The following is an 18,482-nucleotide window of genomic DNA, read 5'->3' on the forward strand; positions in this document are numbered from 1 at the left end:
TTTTGTAAATGTTACTTTTAATTGCACCATTTTCACTCACGCATTTGTAATTCTTTGAGTAGACAGAATCTCAAACTTAAATCTGACAACTATTTAAAAATGAGCATATAAGACATTTATTTTCATACAAGGGGAATCAGAGTGAAAAAAAAAATCAACCTGGTACCAAAATGTTGGTTGTTTTGGACGTTTTCACCACTGAAGTATCAGAAAAAATCCAGGTCTCTGTAACTCTACATCCTAGACAATAAACCAATGTAGTGTGATACACTGTTCAAACAAATTTAAAGAACGCTTTTTAATCAGAGTATAGAATCAAGTCAGTTGACTTTCTGGGACATTTGGTGCCAGTTTAGCTCTGTGGGTGAGCAGGCGACCCCATGCTGCATGACGGGTGAGCAGCAGCCTGGGTTAGAGTCCAACCTGTGGTCCTTTGCTGCATGTCTGTCCCTCTCTCTCACCCTGCTTTCCAGTCTGTCTTCACTCTTACAATTCAATGAAGGCAAAAAATGTCAAAAAGCCCCCGCAGGACCGCTATCTGATGAGCACTGCCAGAGCCTCCAGCAGGCCACTGGTGTGAGGGCTGGCCTGAGGGCTTGACGCCCTCTGGTGGGCTCTGGCAGACGTGACAGGGTCTGGAGACTGTTATGCAGCCTCTAGCGTCATTCAGCATCTCCGATTTGGTGGTGGATGCACAGACCTCTACAGGCTCGGCAATGATAACCGAGATAACGGGATGAAAGTTTTGAACCACTGTCAGACTACGCTGGTGTAGTGTGTCCTGCAGTTCCTGGAGGATGAAGAAATTGACACCATTGACTGGCCCCCACGCTCACCTGACCCAGTTCAATAGAACACCTGTATGACAGGTTTTATGTTTTGGTATATCCGATGTCACCAGATTGCACCTCAGACTGTCTAGGAGCCCAGCGATGCCCTGGTCCAGAACTTGAAGGAGATCCTCCAGGAGAACCATTCTGAAATGCTGCAATGACATTTTGGCTACCTGGACTAGCCTCCCACATAACTTGTGTCTTTGAATTCAGCCAAACGATCTGGCATCCTTTCGTTCCAGTCACATCACTATAGATATTCAGCATGATTTTGTTTCCCAGTGAGATCTGATGTGTTTTCGGTGTTCTTTTATTTTTTTTTGAGCAGTGTATATATCCTGTGATACTGATGCTCAAAGTTGAAAATCGTTCTGAACAAAACGGGGATCTAAGATTTAGAAAACTGAAGTGCATCTACCACCTGAAAACTGCCTCTCTCCTGTAGTTAGTTGCAGGAAATATAAAAGTATTAAAAGCATCTATGTTTTTAATACACTGCTTTTTTTTTTTTTGGTGTACAATCAAATAAAACATTGGATAAAAAAAAACCCCACCAAATTTGAAAGTATAAAACAACCTCCAAATCTAATTTTAACCCTGACACTAAGTCTGAACTCCCTGTTGTACCAAACACCAACCCTAATTCCTAATTTTTACCTACACTCTAAAACCAACCCTTAACCCTCCCAAAATGAGTGCTGTCAGCAGGAGTGGCCTCGGGCAGGGATTATATTACCAGGCTGACGAGGACAGCTGCTTTGCTTACTGTCCACCTGAAGGATGCATGCGTAGGTAGGGAGCTCACAAAAAACTGCAAGGCATGGGAACATGTACTCAGATACTTGTGGACAAGTAAAAAACCTCAAACTCAAATCATTCCTCACAAAGACACGCATAAAAGTATAGTCTCTCTTCCTCTCTCTCACACACATACATCTTAAAAGAAACAGCAACAAACAGGAAAAAAGAGATGACAGATTTAAAAATATAGACTTCAGTTTATTGCACAATCGTTGCTGGAGACTGAGGAGTGTGAGAGCCTGTCTGTTACACAGGACACTAATGTCGCACAGACATGTGAACTACAGCACAGGAACAAACCGTCTGAGTTCGTGCACATTAATCGGCAAGCACACAGACTGGATAACGAGGCACTCTGGGAATGCAATCAGCATCCCGTCGGTGCAACAGGCGAAAGTAAACGGGACAACATACAGATTTCATGCTTGCATGGGTTCTGCAGGAGAGCTCATACGCACATGTGTACATACATGATCTGGGGGATCTAAATAAATAACGCTGGAGGATAACTGCAGACCAGCAGTGACAGTATTACCACCAGTTAGTTACGTTTCATTTGGCTGCAGTTCAGCTACAGTAATGCCTGCATTAGTGAACATGAACTTCCACTAGATGGAGCCACACTCACTCATTTGACACATTAAGAAAGCCATGCAGATATGGAGACGATAACAGACAGACCCTCCAGAAAGCTCCCTTCATCCTAAAGGAAAGGGCTTGTCTCATTACCTGTACACATAGACCAGTGTCATTATAGGATCCACAGAATAACAGCAATCATTAATAATCAGTATATAACAACACAGGTGATCCATTATAAACAGGTTGTTAACAGGCTGTCCGGCACCTGTGTAATATTTAAAAAAAAAACAAAAAAGGTTTTAGATTTGTTAGTGATGCTTTTATACATCATGTCTTTTCTTTTTTCATTAAACATACAGACAAAAGGACAAAGACCAATTTTCTGACCGGGTTCCACTCCTGCAACATGGTTTTCAGAGAAATGCTCCACCTTCCTTCGCCCTTGCGCCCACCCTGACAGCTGGGTTCCCAGCGTGAACAGACCGGACTAAAGAGGGCAGGTGAGTCTCGCGTCCATGTTTCAGACAGCAGCGGTCAGGCTTCAGATGTTACAGCTACTGTTATGGCACCCTGAGAAGCGGGAGACTCAGGATGTTGGGAGAGAGCCCTCCGTTACAGCGGATCAGAGAGCCGTTTGACAAACACAAATTGACTTCACTGTTACGTATCCTTCGGCTGATAATGCATAGATAGACCAGTGGTAGTCACGAGGTATTCACATGCCCGCCAAGATTCCCCTGCTATGGTCGCGCATATCTTTCCCGTGTGTCTTTAAAAAAGCGGTTACATTTAAATGATCAGAAGCATTCTTAGTCAGGGCCACAAAATGGTCAAACAACTCTACATTTGAACAGAAACCAATGCCAGTCTTTTTTTTTTCCCTGTGTTTTTCACATATATATCATCATAGCTAATCAAATACATAACTCATATCGATCTGAAGCTCCACATCGAGCCGCGTCTGCGTCCCTCATTACCCGCCAAGCACCAGGAGTCCAACGGACGATGTTTTCGGGGCTAAATCTGGTCAGCCAGTCCTTAGCCTTTAGACAGATGTCCCTTTATGTCAGAATTTATTAAAAGTTGAGTTTTCAGGCTGCTACAAAGGCTGGAATTCACATTTTCCCGCTTTCAGTTTATTGGAGGTATAAAAGACATCTAAATGGCACACAGCCTGCAGGCTAAAGTTAGTTTGATTTCTGACCTCAACATTGACCAAAATAACAGAATTTGGGTGTGAACTGCTGGTTCTCTGAGGAGTTTGTAGTGTGTTTCTTTACAACCACGTTTAGCTGTAAAAGGGCATCTTTTTCTCAACGTCTTTCCATCTTTTAACCAAAACTCAACTTTGGTAAAGTCGTCTTAAGCATCTTCACTGGGTGGGTAATCCCATTCCTTCCTGTCTTTCTTCCTTAACCAAGTGTGCGTGTTAAAAATGAGTCACTGTATATTCTTCTGCACTGTATATAATCTACATAAATGTATTTACATTATTTATATGGACTTTAAGTGTATTTCAGAATTGACTTGAATTCAAAGCCCTTTGGAGAACGATGAACAGTGCAGTTTGTTTTGATTGTGATGCATGGCCTCCGATCGCTTCAAATCCTCTTCCTGCAGGGTAACGCCACACTCCAAAGCCCACCTCCAACTAACCACACAGTCATTTCCAGGGCCGAGTGAATGATCAGTTGCTGGCTACAGTGAACTAACAATCAGCTAACATTATGAGACATCAGTTTCTGTTTCACAGCTACTTTCATGCATTTTTTTTTTCATTCAATTGCCAAAAATACATTAACTTCAGCTTTTACATTGTACTCATAATCATCACTGTAAGAGTGAGACTAGCAGACAAATATCTGACTTTTTAAATGAGGGCAAGTTCATAAAGTCGGGTCACGTTGGGGTTAATGCATGTCATACAGACTCTGGGAAATCCTTCTTCATCTGTGAGACAGTGTCACGGGAGCAGACGTTGCTAATTTGGCGAGATGAAGGTGGGCTAACATGGCTGGCAACTAGCGTGGGAAACAAACCCAATGCTTAAAAAAAAAAAAAAAACACTAAGAAAGGTCTAGGTATGAAATGAGGCTTCAGAAGCCAGTCCTGAACATGACTGAAGAGTGCGACGATTACTTCTACAGAACAGTAACAAGCCTGGACACACATGAAGGTGCTGTGACTCATACATGACAGGCAGGCGGGTTCAGAGGGGTTCATTCCTGCATACGTAGGCCAGCTTAGTGTATAAACCACCACTTTAAAAAGGCTAAACATCAATTCAAGAAAAGTGCAAGCAAGTACAGCTAAATAAATAAATAATGTGGCAAAAATGACTGACCATATAATAATATTTAGGGTCAATATATAAGTAAACATCTAAGCACAGCACATCTACATTCATGCCTGAGGACATAAATAACTTCAGAATAGACCTGCACCTGTTTTAAAGGTCACATTGCAGCTGTTTTCCTCGCCGAGCTGCGACGTGCAAAGACAGATCTGATCCTGTGTGACTGAGACGTCACATATTGCAGGAAGGCAGGAAAAACTGTACGCAGAGAAAATGTGGAGCTAATCCTCCGGAATTGCTGGGTTTAAATAAAACAATGGATTTTCTTTGACCTCTTATTTGACCTGTCAGTCAGAGCGATCCTGCACTGCAATGATGTAAACTGTTTAAGCAGCTGACAAACACATTCAAATGAATACAAATGAATAAAAACAAACATAAATATAATCTATTTCTTGATTAAATATATATCCTTACGCGTTTGGGGCCAGAAGACAAATAACTATAAATAGCATTATAAAGTCATTACCCCTTTACATTTCAGCACTGCCACATATAGTTTTATGTATTATGTGCACATGGTGGCATTTTAGTGTAAAACAACTACGCACATTCAATGGCTTTTATACACAATTGCGCAGAAGACTCACAAAGCACTCAGGCTCTGCCTTTAAAAAGATAATTACGTCTCGCACAAATGGAAACGGTCGTCTTCCAAACAAAGGGAGGTCATAATAAATGCGTAAGACCAATCAACTTGGGGTTGGCTGGACATAAGCAAAAGTTTGGCAAAGGCAGCTCATAGACATCAGTTTCTTTTCTGATTTAAAAATGCCTGAATTTCTTTGGCACTGGTGCAAACAAAGCTGATAACACTCAACAGATCCCATCTGGTGGTCTGGGACATCTCAGCAGGTAAACTCATTGCTGGCACGCTTCAGGAATGAGCCCCTCGCACGCCTTCGGTAAGGACCATTCAGACGGCAGAGAGGACAAAGAAGAAAAAGAGGCAGTGGCAGAAAACAGGGAACTAAACAGTCCTGTAAAATTCAGTCTGTTGGACGAAGTTAAAACTCTAAAAGTGCTTTGTACATGTGTAAAAACAAAGGTGCGTGAGAGTGCGTGCTGTGTATGTGATGTGAGATATGAATATGCTGCACAAGTGTAGACAAAGACTGTCATATCATTTGGACGAGGGGTTTTTAAACTCGTCTGGGGGCAGGGAGCCTTTACCCCAGGAATACACCGGTCACTGTTTCTCATGCAAATCGACGTCGGGTTGAGGGGCGTTTCATTTGGTCTGCATAGAGTCTTTATTTTTAAAATAGTGCTTGTGGTATGAGCGCATATTTCTACAGGACGGTAGAGTTAGAAGTTGAAGAAGGAAGAATCCTGTACAGAGTTTAGGGAGGAGATGAGATGAGTTTCTGGGTGGTAGTGAAAGTTAATTAATGATTAGGAAAGCAGAGCTGAAAAAGTGAGGAAAACTGCAATGAAGGTATTTTGTGTATCTTCAGGATGACAAGGAGACAAGAAGCCTAGGTGGTTGACTGAAGAAAAACAGGACTACTGGGATGCTAGGAGTACAGCAACAAAAGAAATGGCAAAGCAAAGACTTTCAGTGAGTGTTACGTGAAGTTGGAGAGGAAAGAACTTGTATTGATTGGCTAGGTGGAGAGATTCAACTGGAAAAGATGTGCAGGGTGATTAAGGATAGAAATGGAAATGTACTTATAACTGAAGAGAGTGTTGAGAAGGTGGAAGGAGTGCTTTGAAGAGCTGATGAGTGAAGAAAATGAGAGAGAGGAGGTGGAGGACAGTTTGTGAATCAGAAAGTGCAGAGGATTAGAAAGGAGGACGTGAGGGCAGCTATGAAGAGGCAGTTGGTCCAGACATACCTGTGGAGGTATGGAGATGTCTGGGAGAAAGGGCAGTGGATCTTCAATCAGCTTGTTTACCAAAACCCTGGAGAGAGCAGGTGTCTCAGGAATAAAGTGTACTGGTGCTGATTTTCAAGAACAAAGGTCATGTGCAGAGCTGTAGTAAGTACAGCAGGATGAAGGTGATGACCAGTCAGCAGCAGTATGGTTTCAAAACGAGAAAGCGCACTACAGACGTGATGTTTGCTTTGATAGTGTTGATGGAGAAGTATAGAGCAGGTAAGACTTGTTGTGTCTTTGTGGATCGAACGATATGATAGGGTCCCAAAAGAGGAACTATGTAACTGCATGAGAAAGTCAAGAGTGACAGAGAAGTATGGGAGAGTGGTGCAAGACATGCATAAGGATAGAGAGACAGTGGTGAGGTGTGCGGTAGGAGTGACAGATGGCTCCGAGGTGGGGGTGGGAATTAAAGTCAGTAGAAGGTAGAATACATGTGTGTGAATGAGAAGGAGACGGAAAGGTGAATGAGTTAGAAACGTAGGTTAGTTTAAATACCTGGTGTCAACCCTCCAAAGGAGCAGACAGTGCACAACAGAGGTGAAGAACAGAGTGGAGCGGGTGGAGACAAGTGCCAGGAGTTATTTGTTAGTAGCAAGAATGAAGGGAAAGGTTTACAAGATGGTGAAACCTGCTGTGATGAATGGACCCGAATTGGCAAGGCTGAGATAGTTTGGACATGTGCAGAGGAGGAGTAGTGCATATACTGGACAAATGATGTTGAAGATGAATCTGCCAGGCAAGAGGAAAAGAGGAAGACCACACAGGCGATTCAGGAATATAAACTTCGGACTTTTTCCTCATAAATGTGCCATTCTGTCCTTTTTACAGCTTCAATCTTGAAAGTTCTGAGGTTGTGTCATGAATTTTCCTCCCACTCACCCAGCCCCTTAAATTTTTATGAAACCTTCAGTGGCGTTAACACACAGTGGTAACCTTGAGTTTGAAAAGTTAATACAAGCCCCTTCTCAAAACACTCCAAAGTACTTCTTACACAAAATGTTTTACCACATATAAACCCCTCCAAAGGTCACAGTAAGTGTTTTGTCTTTTCTAGGTCTCTACCAGTAAAAAGCCTCTTTTATTTTCTTAAATTCATATTCAGATGAATTAAATTAGAATCAGAATACCGCCCAGCACTCTTTCAAAATTGGCAAGACACTCTTTGCTCTTCTGGGTCTGAACTGTGTGCATCTTAATGCAGCTTCCATAAAAAACACTCAGGACACAAAGCTGCTTCTGGGGCGTGCCGCAACCTGTCTGATGGATTTGCAAGCATTGTCGTGAGTGGGCGAGATCAGCTTCGGGAGCAGCATGAGACTTGGAATGCAACACAGCTGAGCTCGGTGTATTCCTGAGGCGACGGGCAAGAACATTTTTCCAAGGTCTCGCTTATAATCCCAACACTGACAAACCGCATGCTTACTACCATTTCTACTCTTGCATGCCAAAATTATGAAACTTTTAAATCTAAACATTTTAGACGCGTGTCAGTTTCTACTCGTCCAAAGATAACATGGGTGTGATTAAAGGACACAAAATATAGTCTCCATCTGTAGATCGCCACTTTTTAAGATCAGAATGTAATTTCAGCAATTTAAAGGAAATTTATAGATGTTTTAGCTGTGGGCCGTAGACCCAGCTTTCAGAACCACTGATTTAGACTATTTTAGTCAACGACATCAAGTAATCCTTAAAAGAAACTTCTATCATTATGTAAAAGGCTTCGAGCTGTAACCTTTACCTAAGACATTATAGGGTTTAAAACTTGGTTAATAAATTTACTTTTTAAAATTGTACACTTTTTTTTATCGGTTTGCGTATGAATGTGTCTGTGAGTGTGTGTGTGTGTGTTTGTGTGTGCATGTGTGTATGTATACGCCTTTGCACCAAGTTTGTGGCAACTGAGCAAGTCAGAATGATTGTGCGTGTTACTCGACATACTTTTACCTGCATTCGCACAAATCAAGATGGACGAAGATATGAACATTCTGAGTTTCAGCGCATGAAGTGAACACATGCACAGCATTAGTTTCTGTGATCCCTGTCCTTTCCCTTCCCTTTCCAGGCTCCCCCCTCCCCCCAGAGGTCTTTCAATGGTATGTTCCAGCACTCCTTGTGAGGGGCCGGGGGGCTGCTGTGTGGGTCAATCTGAGGGGCAGTCGTAGCTGGTGATCCAGAGAAGGTCGTCCAGCACGCCCCAGTGCAGGTAAAGGATGGAGATCACCACCAGTACATGCATGATCTGGTGGCTGTTGCACCAGTAGTCGAAGAGACCCGGCCAAAAACGCTCCGGGATGCGCGTGATGTTGATGACCCCGCCCAGCACGGCCAGTGCATCCATCGTGAGAAAGTGGCGTAGCGAGGTGGGACTGCCGCCGCCCACGCCCACCCAGCGGAGCAGGAAGAAGGAGAAGCGAAACAGCGCTTGCCAGGCGAAGGAGCGCAACCGCCGAACGCTGCTCCGAGCGGTGACGGCGCAGTAGATGGCGTGGCTGGACAGCAGGATGTAGACTAAAAGGGCCACAGTGCGGATAAATGGGTAGCACAGCAGTGTGGTGTAGACGATAGGCAGCGCTCCTAAGACACGAAAAAAGACAGAGGGAAGTCAGGAGAGCGATGAAGCCACGCCTCGTGAAAAGCACAAAGGTTGAATCGTTGACCCTTTAAAGCTGCGTGTGTAACTCTGCGCTTTTGGCCAAAGCTTGATGGTTTCATTAATCACAGTGCAACTGTGCAGGGAGGTGGCTGAAACAACCTCCAACTTTGTATTTTTTATGTCACATTACAGGAAGTGGATGATGAGGTTACTGAAATAAGGAGGCAGTTCTCTATTCTAGAGAACTCAGCAGGAAGGCAACACTGATGGGACAGAGATTTACAGTGTGCGACTAAAAATAGAAGCATGTGGACTGTAAAACGTATTCAGGACCAAGTGTGTGAATCGTCAGTATTGTAAAATTTGGCCCTTTGTTTTTCTCTATGTTGTCATTAGGGGTCTGCAGCCTGTCCTCTCTGACACACAATCAGCAGGTAGTGCCGTTACAGAGAAGGTGAACCCAGGTTGAGTGAAATCATTTTATTAGAGTTAATAACTGTGTCATTCATTGCTGTAACCATTGTCATAACCTTTGTGGGTCAAAAGCTAATAAGGGTCCTTCATCAAAGTACTTGTTCAACAAGCTTAATCATGAATCAAGACTGCTAATATTGCAGACTCTGCCCCTTAGATTTGCAGCGTTCAGTTCTTCTAATGTTCAACTGAGCTTTAAATGCACTGTTCCTAAATACAGCTACTAAATAAGCTAAGCTTTCTAGACGTGGATAACTCAGTAAAATAAAGGAGGTTTTTTTAGCACAAAGGAAAAAATAAAATAAGTAGAGGACGTTGTTTCAACGGAAAAGTTATTATTTTGTAGACTGAAAGCATTTCTGTTTTATTAAACTCACAGTCACCTTGAGCTGAGGGTGATGAATCCATTAACCGAACAAGACACAATTAATTTGTGACTCAGATGTGATCATTAACTGTTTTCTTCTGATTCATTTTAACTGCAAATGGAAAATCATTTGTAGGCAAAGAGAAAAAGAAGAAGTGATCCTTGTTATATATTACATTGTTGTTAGACTTCTCCTGCCCTCTGTGTTCTCCTACCTGAGTCCTCCTGTCGGCAGGGTGAGTTATTAGTCTTTTAGTTGACTCATATTTTGCTGTAAAGGTTCATTTTCTTACATGTTTCATTGTTTCCTGCCTTTGTGGATTTTCCTTCCTTTTTGGATTTCCTGCTTTAATTATTCTCACGTTTATTGTTTCCTGGTCTGTCCTCTGTCTAAAGCTATATTTGCCTTTGTCTTTGTCTTCTTGCCTAATTCTGCACTGCTAACCATCTTCTGTTCCCTTATGTTGGAGTTTTGTTATTTACTTGCTGAAAATCCTGAAAATTACCTGTAGGTCTGTCCATTAATATTCATATTGTTTTACTCTCTGCCTGCCCTGCATTTGAGTCTGTTTAACTTCACTAATCCTGACAGAGTTTTCTTTACGTTCACATGAATTGTATGCATTAGTTAATTCGGGAGGACGTGTATCCACTCGTCTGTCTGCATTCCTGAGAGCTGTTATTCTGTTCTTTTTATCATGTCAACCCAACCCTAGTTGTTCATAGCCTCTAGACTTTGCTGCTAAACCTTTAGATAGAAAGGATTTCAGATCCGGCTATAACAGTGAATTTAAGGGGATGAAGGAATTTAGTGCAATTAAATGATGCCAACTGCTTTCATGGTCTTTTCTTAACGACTAGTTGGGTAAAACTGTGCAACCAAAGCACAGGAAGTCACAAGTTAGTGTTCTACTAGTGCATGCCCTAACTCTGAATACACCAGGAGGGTTGTGCCCTATTCCAATACTCAGATGCTTATGTACCATTGCGGCGACCCCTCAAAAAAAGTGCAGCCGACAAACGACTAATTGATAATTGCTGAATGGCACAGACAGAAAGACCTTTGTCTATGCAGCTCTGTGATGAAACACAAAGGATACTTTTTCTGCAACTAGCATGAAAAGAACATTCATATCATATTTAACCTTGTTAACATACACTGATGAATGATTTAGCCTACCTAAATGAATAATTAGTGGGCATAAGTGGATGGACATCAGATTATCAGGTAAAACAGTAATACATCACAATGTTTTCTTGGGTGTTTAATCCCTTTTTTAGACTTTATTGTAGATTTTCCAAATATGTTTTATGGTTAAAAACAGTTAATGGGAACAGGAGGTCTGTAAGCTAACGTAAGGGTTGTAGCTTTGGTCGTAAAGATGAATAAATATCCCCGGTGCTTAGGCCTGGCAGGTTGCAGGGTTGGTAAAAATTCCTGGCACAATTCCTATTATTCCCATGCTTTGTCACAATATTAATAATGAATGTACTGTATTATCGATATCGGTGTAGTGGGCAAATCTAAAAGGTTCATTCAAAGTGTAGAAGTCTATAAAGAAATAAAAAATAATGTGCCTGTCATTTTTTCTTACAATAGGGTGATGTAGGCAGCATGGACAGATCAATAATCATTTCAGAGCTCGAATCATTGCTTGCAAAGTAAGATCGAATCAGAGTGTGTTGCGACAAATCAATACTGGTACACCTCCAAGCAAAACACTTGCACGGTAAATCACTGACAATCAATTCCATCCTGGAAGAAAACAGATCAGCAATAAGAGAACAACAGCTGACAATGAATCCATGAGGCCTCACCCAGCGTGTTGATCATGCAGATTCCACACACGTCCAGCTTCAGGAGGGTGTGGTAGACTGGCTCCCCTCCCTCGTGGTTCATGAACAGGTGGTAGACCACAGAGCCCAGCTGGGGTGACAGGCAGGCCAGGAAGTGCACCACACCCAGCCATGTCACGCTGATCTGAGACCAGGGGATGTTAAGAGGCAGCAGCACCAGGAAGCAAACCAGAGGGATGCCTGAAGAGTGAGCAGGCAGAGAAACCGAGAGAGCAGTGGTTATAAAAGAAGGCTTTACCTATACCACACAATAAAAGACTTGTAAAAGACTGACTTTATCACATCTGCAGAATGTGGCATAACTCAAGAGTTTTTAGTTGCTCTGGAACCAGCCTCCAAATACAAATACTCGCTGAATGGGAATGTAGTAGTATTTAAAAATGTTTTTTTTACTACACAGGGGTTTAATTTAAAGTCCTTCTAGGGCTCAACAAGTCAATTCATACAGAAGTGAAACACTTTTATTTTTTATCTTTGTAGAACCACTCTGATCTGTAAATTTAAAAGCATGTGTAATGACTAGAAGTGGAAAAATAAACACACTGTGAAATATGCACACAATGAAACAGGAAAAGACTGGAGGTGGTTTTTAAACTGTGTTTATCCTGAAGGTAATTAGGCAGAAATTGTAACGTTAAAACGACACAAGAGAAAGATCAAATAAACTTTAAATAAATAGAAAAAATAAGAAATTGAATAATCAAATGAAATTAATGAGCTACATAAAAGTCTAAATAGTCTAAACAACAGAACGTCATGTAAAAGGCTGAGCTTAATACAGGGCAATGATTGAATTAATAATTTAAAAAATGTCTTTTATAAAAACGCAATACAGTAAAATATTAAATAACAATACTTCATTTTATTTAACCTTGTAATCTGCATTTTATATTTTAAAATCATTATTATTAATACATGCATATATCTCATAACTTTGATTTAATTAACATTCATATCACTATTTAATTTCCATATTTTATTTATTTTATTACATTATTTTTTATAAATAATATTACCTGCTTTATGTACCTCCATTTAATAATATAATTACTATTGGTATTATTATTATTATTTAGTATATTATTTTCATTGTTATTCCATACAAGAAAAAATATACTTTCTCAAAACTTCTAGAATGAATAAAGTAAAGCTTATCTTATCTCATATGTAAAGACACACACGTCCTGACAGCAGTGCTTCTTGTGTCAAATAATGCCTGTTTATGCAACACTTTTAACAAATCTGATGACATGCAATTAAAACGACTAAAGCACCATCTTTTACTTCTGCTTGTAAAGAGAGTCCAACGGATAATGTTGCCTGAGGTAATATGCCCACATGCTGGTATGAAAACCATCCGCTCAACTCTGACAAAAGCAAATTAAGGTGTCGTGTTTACGGTGATGGATTATCTCGCTCAGGAGTTTCTGGAATCGAGGACGCTGTTTTTCACACTATATGAGAATCAGTAGCTGTGAATGGCTGCTGAGAGTGCACAGATACCAGCAAGAAGAGCCAAAGGGGAAACCTACGTGATTGGCACCAACGTATCAGTGATTCCCCATTGAGAGAAAGCCAAAGCTCCCACTAAGCTCTAATTCTGATGCAGCAAAAGGCCACGCTGCTAATGGCTACACGGCTCCCATTTAAGTTTCCCTGTTTGGCAGGGAATTTGACTGCTACGTGAGCAAAATGCAGACCTTGAAATTTGATCCGCTTACATACGGCTCTTATCACTCTGAGACACACCTACAGCACTCCTCCCTTTCTCTCATATTTGCTCTCACTGAAGACAAGGCAGGTGATACAAGGAATGGCATGCAACTGTAACACATCTATTTTAAGCACATTATCTCCCTCTCAGCATTCGCCCTGAGCTGGCGAGTTGAAGTCAGGCGTGGACACAGCAGCGGGAGCGAGGACCTCTGAGTATCTGAGACCTGAGCTGCGGGCAGGATGTTTTCAGTTTATATGCAAAACAAGCCGGCTCATGAAACTCAGCCGAAATGTTACAGCACAATAATAAAGAAGAATTACAAGCACAGCGCAGCCTTTTCTTCTTCTTCTCAGATCTGGAAAACTGGAAAATAATGCTCATTAGATTAAACATTAGCCTGTTATGTTGAGGTCACACGCTAAGCCAACATCACTGGAGTGCAATAAAGACATCCAGAGCCACTTAGCTGATAATCACTGATGCTGTTTAACTGCGCCGTGACTGCTGGATGCTGGAGCGCCACAACAAAGTTAAATGACACCATCCAGATTGCACTTTGATAAGAAAAGAGGAGGGCAAAAGACACAAGTCATGCTGCTGAGTGCCACATTACAGGCTGTCTAATCATCTCAGTTTGAAAATAGAAAAAACCCACCACGCAAACTGCTAACAGGCCAACACCTCACTCTCACCTTTGGCTGAACAGATTAACACAATTCTGCAATTAATCTGGGCTTGTAGCAAACTATTAAAAGAATTGCACATTGTGTAAACACAGAGTTCAAGAGAGATGAAAAACAGCGTTTTTCATCTGCTCTTACGTACAAGTCTGCTATTACGTGCAAGTCAAACTGCTTTTTAAGAATTCAGTCCACGTTTAAACACTTGCCTCCAAGCAGGAAAGTCTTGGAAAAACATTTCTTTGCCAACAAAAATTCCCTCTTTGCAAAACTGCCATACAGTTAACATCTAAACCAAAAGACATCACCTTGGGAGGGTGACAGCTTTTGAAATAGAGTCCTTTGAATAAGTTGGGCACTACTGTCTTAAATCAGGAGTGTCAAATCCATTTAATTTCTGTTTTTAACAGGGCCAGATTAAGGATGCTCTGCTCTGATATTTGGATTGGATATAATTTTAATCCTGAGTTGAAAAAGCAAAATCAAGCAACGACAGTGTGCTGATCTACGGGATGATGTATTCGGTTCAGTCCGATGCATTTACTTGACCACCACAGTGTAAAAGATAGACGTCACGATTTGTCAGTCACAAGTCGTTAGCCAGTGAGCGAGCCACAGATTATCCTCATTGCTAAAACTCAAAATGTAAACATTTATAAAACTAACTATTTATTTTGATCCAGAATAGGTCTTAGATTACATAGGTACAGTCACACTCCTGATCACGTTGTGATTGCTGCATTTGTTCTAAGCAGGCGTGGAACTGCACATGAAAATGACTATGCAAAGTTAAGCCAAGATTATTTCTTTGCAGGCAAGACATCCGGGACCTAACGTTTACTAAACTAGTAATGAGACGTACACAACACGATGGAAAGTTTCATCATTGTGAATCCTGACTGAAAGAAGACTTTTAAACGCTCAGTAATTAGGCAAGACCATTTATTCTTACAAAGCTGAAAAACAAAGTTTAAGTGGAGACTAATGCTGCCTTCATATTCCCCATTTTTTATCCATGTTAAGGATTACAGCTTATTTATCTAACACTACTCGGCATTGGCAGATACTCAAAGCCAAGGTTTCGAAACTTGGAAAAGTTGGGCCTGTGAAAAACACCTAAACTTTTAGTTAATGCAAAGAAGTTTAAGCACATTCTTTAAAACATCAGCATTTCAGTGTTTCTCATGAATTAAAAATGTGCCTTTCAAGGGTGAAAATGCACACAAGCACGACTGGTGCAATACAGTTAAAACAAAGAGCCTTTGTTACATTAGTTAATACAAGTTTTTGCTTTTTCCTGTTATTTTTGGATGCTTGTTAATCAAAAATGTATTTTAAGTTTGAGTAAATTAGATCCTCTTCTGCAAAAGGCCAAAACCTAAGTGGTGGGTGCCAGATTTCACATAAGCTCAGCCTTTAATAGAAGTAACATGTATAAAACTGATGGACAGCCTGAGAAATCTGAAGAAAAATCTCTGCTATTTCAAGAATATGCCTCAATTTTTCCACATGTTACATTTTTCTAACGTCATGACAGAGAAATGTAACAGTATAGTGGACAGGGCTGAAACCCATCACTTTTCAGTGGCATGGTATGGCAAACAATGGCTGTAAAACTGACATGACTCAGATGAAAATAACAGGTCGGCCAAACATTTTCATGATGTGATCCTTTGTTTTAGGTGTAGCAGCAAAGAGCAGCCTGCAAAATGCAGTCAAACGTCAAACTGATGTCCTTCTTCTCCGCAAAGCATTCCAGTGAGCTGGATTTCAGCTCTTTGGTGGGCTGAGTGTTTCACATGAATGATATTGGCCCTGGCAGTATTTATCAACATGAAAACATTTTCTTTTAATAAACATCATGCAGAAAAAGATGCTTCATCCAGCAAATCTATTGTTTTAATACTCTCAGCACTGCCTGCAGCACATGTACCAGAGCTGGTGCAGAGGCCTCACAATAACTTACCAACTAGTTTATAACATGCAGTGCTAGAGAGTTAAGAGACTTTTAATTTTCATTTTAATATAATTCTAAAATACTTACATGCACATATCTATATATATCAAAGTGTTAATTACTTCATTACAAACATCATATGCTCATTATGGAGTATATACATTGCAACAATGCAAACATTGCCTTGCAAACATTACAGCTTTTCAAAGTATATGATTTCCTGCTTTTTTTATTCATTGAAAACTGAATAAACTTGGCAGTAGTATTTCCAGTGTAATAACTGGTGATAGTCGCCAAATCTTATTTTATGCTTGAAAATAAATCAGTTCATTTTGTATTGTCCTTCTGTGATAGTTAATGAGCTCTTTGTCAAACCATAAATGTGTTGATACGCTGATGATGACTGAAGATGGTTTTTAATCATTTTTGATGTCTATGAGTCTGCTGCCTTTGCTCCTAATGCGTGAGACTTCAAAGCTGGATTATTTCTTTAGTACTCTTGTAATTTGTATGGTCCTACTCTAGCTCTGGTTTCTTCCTATTTGTGCCTTGTAAGCCTGTTTGGATTGGACTGATTCCCTTATGCATGACACATTAAAAATAAAAAAATGAAAAATAAATAAATCAGTCAGTCAAACCATGTTCTGCTTTTGTGTTCTGTTATTGTACGTTTTAGATGAATCACACTGAAGAGTTGTACAAGAAATAAACTGTAAATTGCTGTCATCTGGATAAATAATGTATATTTAAAATAAAAAAGAGTGTGAGTCATGTATGCCTCCCAGCCTGTGTTGCAGAGTCTGGCAGTGCATCCTTCAGCAGGTACAGGGTCTGTCTCCCTCTCTACACAAATCTCACATGCTGACTAAGCATTCCAATCTGATTTTTGTTGTACTCACCGTGAGTGTATATGTTTCCAAGTTCATTGTGCAGGTAAAACAGGCTTCTGATGCAGTCCTGCACGGAGGAAATTGGCCGGTATCCCGTAAGGACGTATTTGTTGAACTGAAGATGTGGAGGTGAACTCGCCCAGTCCAGCAGCCTGGGTCCATTTAAAAATGCCATAGCAAAGAGGACGGTTAAAAGGACACCGCCGAATAAGTAAAAAACTGACTGTACACCTATATACACGTTCAGTAAGATTATTGCGACTAAAACCTTATGGGAAACCATTGGTATTGGTTGTGAGGTTTTTGTTTTGTTTTGGGGCTGTTGTTGTTGGTTTGTTTTTTGCTTTGTTTTTTTTAATTATTATTTTGTGCTGTTAGCCGCCTAGCTCGGCGCTAGCTAGCTCAGGAGAAGTCTCTAAGCGCTACCCGGCAACTGTGTGCGCGCGCCGTCGCTGCTCGCTTTGAACCGCCGGTACCTGTGCGAGTGTCATCCGCGAGGCTGGAGACAGACGCGGAAAGCCACACGCATGATGCAAGCTCCCGGCGGACATTACATTTGACATCTAAAGTGTCCGTGTGCCACCTACAAGCGCTAGGCGTTTGAGAGGCGAAGGGTTCGCGGTCATGTTAAAGCCATTTCCTCGTTAGTTAGCATTCCGGTGCAGCGGCGCAGGCAAGGATGCTGTAGGGGAGCCGCGCCAGCGTCCAACTCCAGATGATGCTAGCTCGATCCCAGCGGTCAGATGTGAAATAGAGGACTAGCAGGTTACACCTTCACTGTATTGAAAGTAGACGTGCGCTTTTTGTTAATCCAGCCCCTTGTATACTTGCTAGGTTTCGTAATGCCACTGAAAAAATAAAAAAATAAATGGAGAAGGTCCGTGATTGTGGAGCAGAGATTTTGAAGGACTGCGGGCTAGCAAGCCGGGCAGTCGCCTACCAACGTCCGGTAGCTGAGGATGTAAAAGCGGATACTTGAGCCGGCTGGCTTTAAACACGCCCAGCCTGCTTCATACGGCGAGTATTCAGTGTCTTCATCAGGTGTTTGAGCCAACTATGATCCATCATTATTTCTAGGTGGCTGTTTTCCTTGAAATGCGGAGTCCTCTCCGGCGGCCTCGAGTCTCCCCTGCATCGTCTTCCAAGCGTCAAGTTACTCAGACAGAAACCTGGACATTTCCGATCGTTGTTTTCAAAATAAAAGCCAGGAAGTTTCGCACAACTATTCTCAAATAAGGTTATTATAGATACCTAACACTAAAGGATAAAGTAAAGCTGCGAGTGAAAAATACGACAGGATATTAGGGTTTGGAAGGTTGCTTCCGCCAGTGAAAAAAAAGCCAGGCAGAGAGAGGTAGGATGAGGTCAGGCAGCGGTCTCCATGGACAGTGATGTTGGTACAGTGTGATCTTTAGTGATAATAAGCACTCTTCGTGGAGAGATGGCTCTCATCTCTCCAAAGTCGGTAGAAGCAAGACAATGCATGTGT

At 41.3% G+C, this 18,482-nt stretch overlaps 1 protein-coding gene across 1 annotated transcript; it reads right to left on the reverse strand.

The window, feature by feature from the left end:
- Positions 1-1,811: 1,811 nt before the first annotated feature.
- On the reverse strand, positions 1,812-18,224 carry paqr4a (progestin and adipoQ receptor family member IVa). Its single transcript, XM_040043815.1, has 3 exons — positions 17,003-18,224; positions 11,711-11,929; positions 1,812-9,032 (listed from the first exon to the last, which is right to left on the reverse strand). Exons 1-3 carry the CDS (start codon positions 17,274-17,276, stop codon positions 8,599-8,601), a joined length of 927 nt encoding a protein of 308 aa, XP_039899749.1. The 5' UTR covers positions 17,277-18,224; the 3' UTR covers positions 1,812-8,598.
- Between the last annotated feature and the right edge of the window lie 258 nt (positions 18,225-18,482).

This window comes from Simochromis diagramma, unplaced genomic scaffold (genome assembly GCF_900408965.1).
Source record: "Simochromis diagramma unplaced genomic scaffold, fSimDia1.1 OVJJ01000321.1, whole genome shotgun sequence".
NCBI lineage: Eukaryota > Metazoa > Chordata > Actinopteri > Cichliformes > Cichlidae > Simochromis > Simochromis diagramma.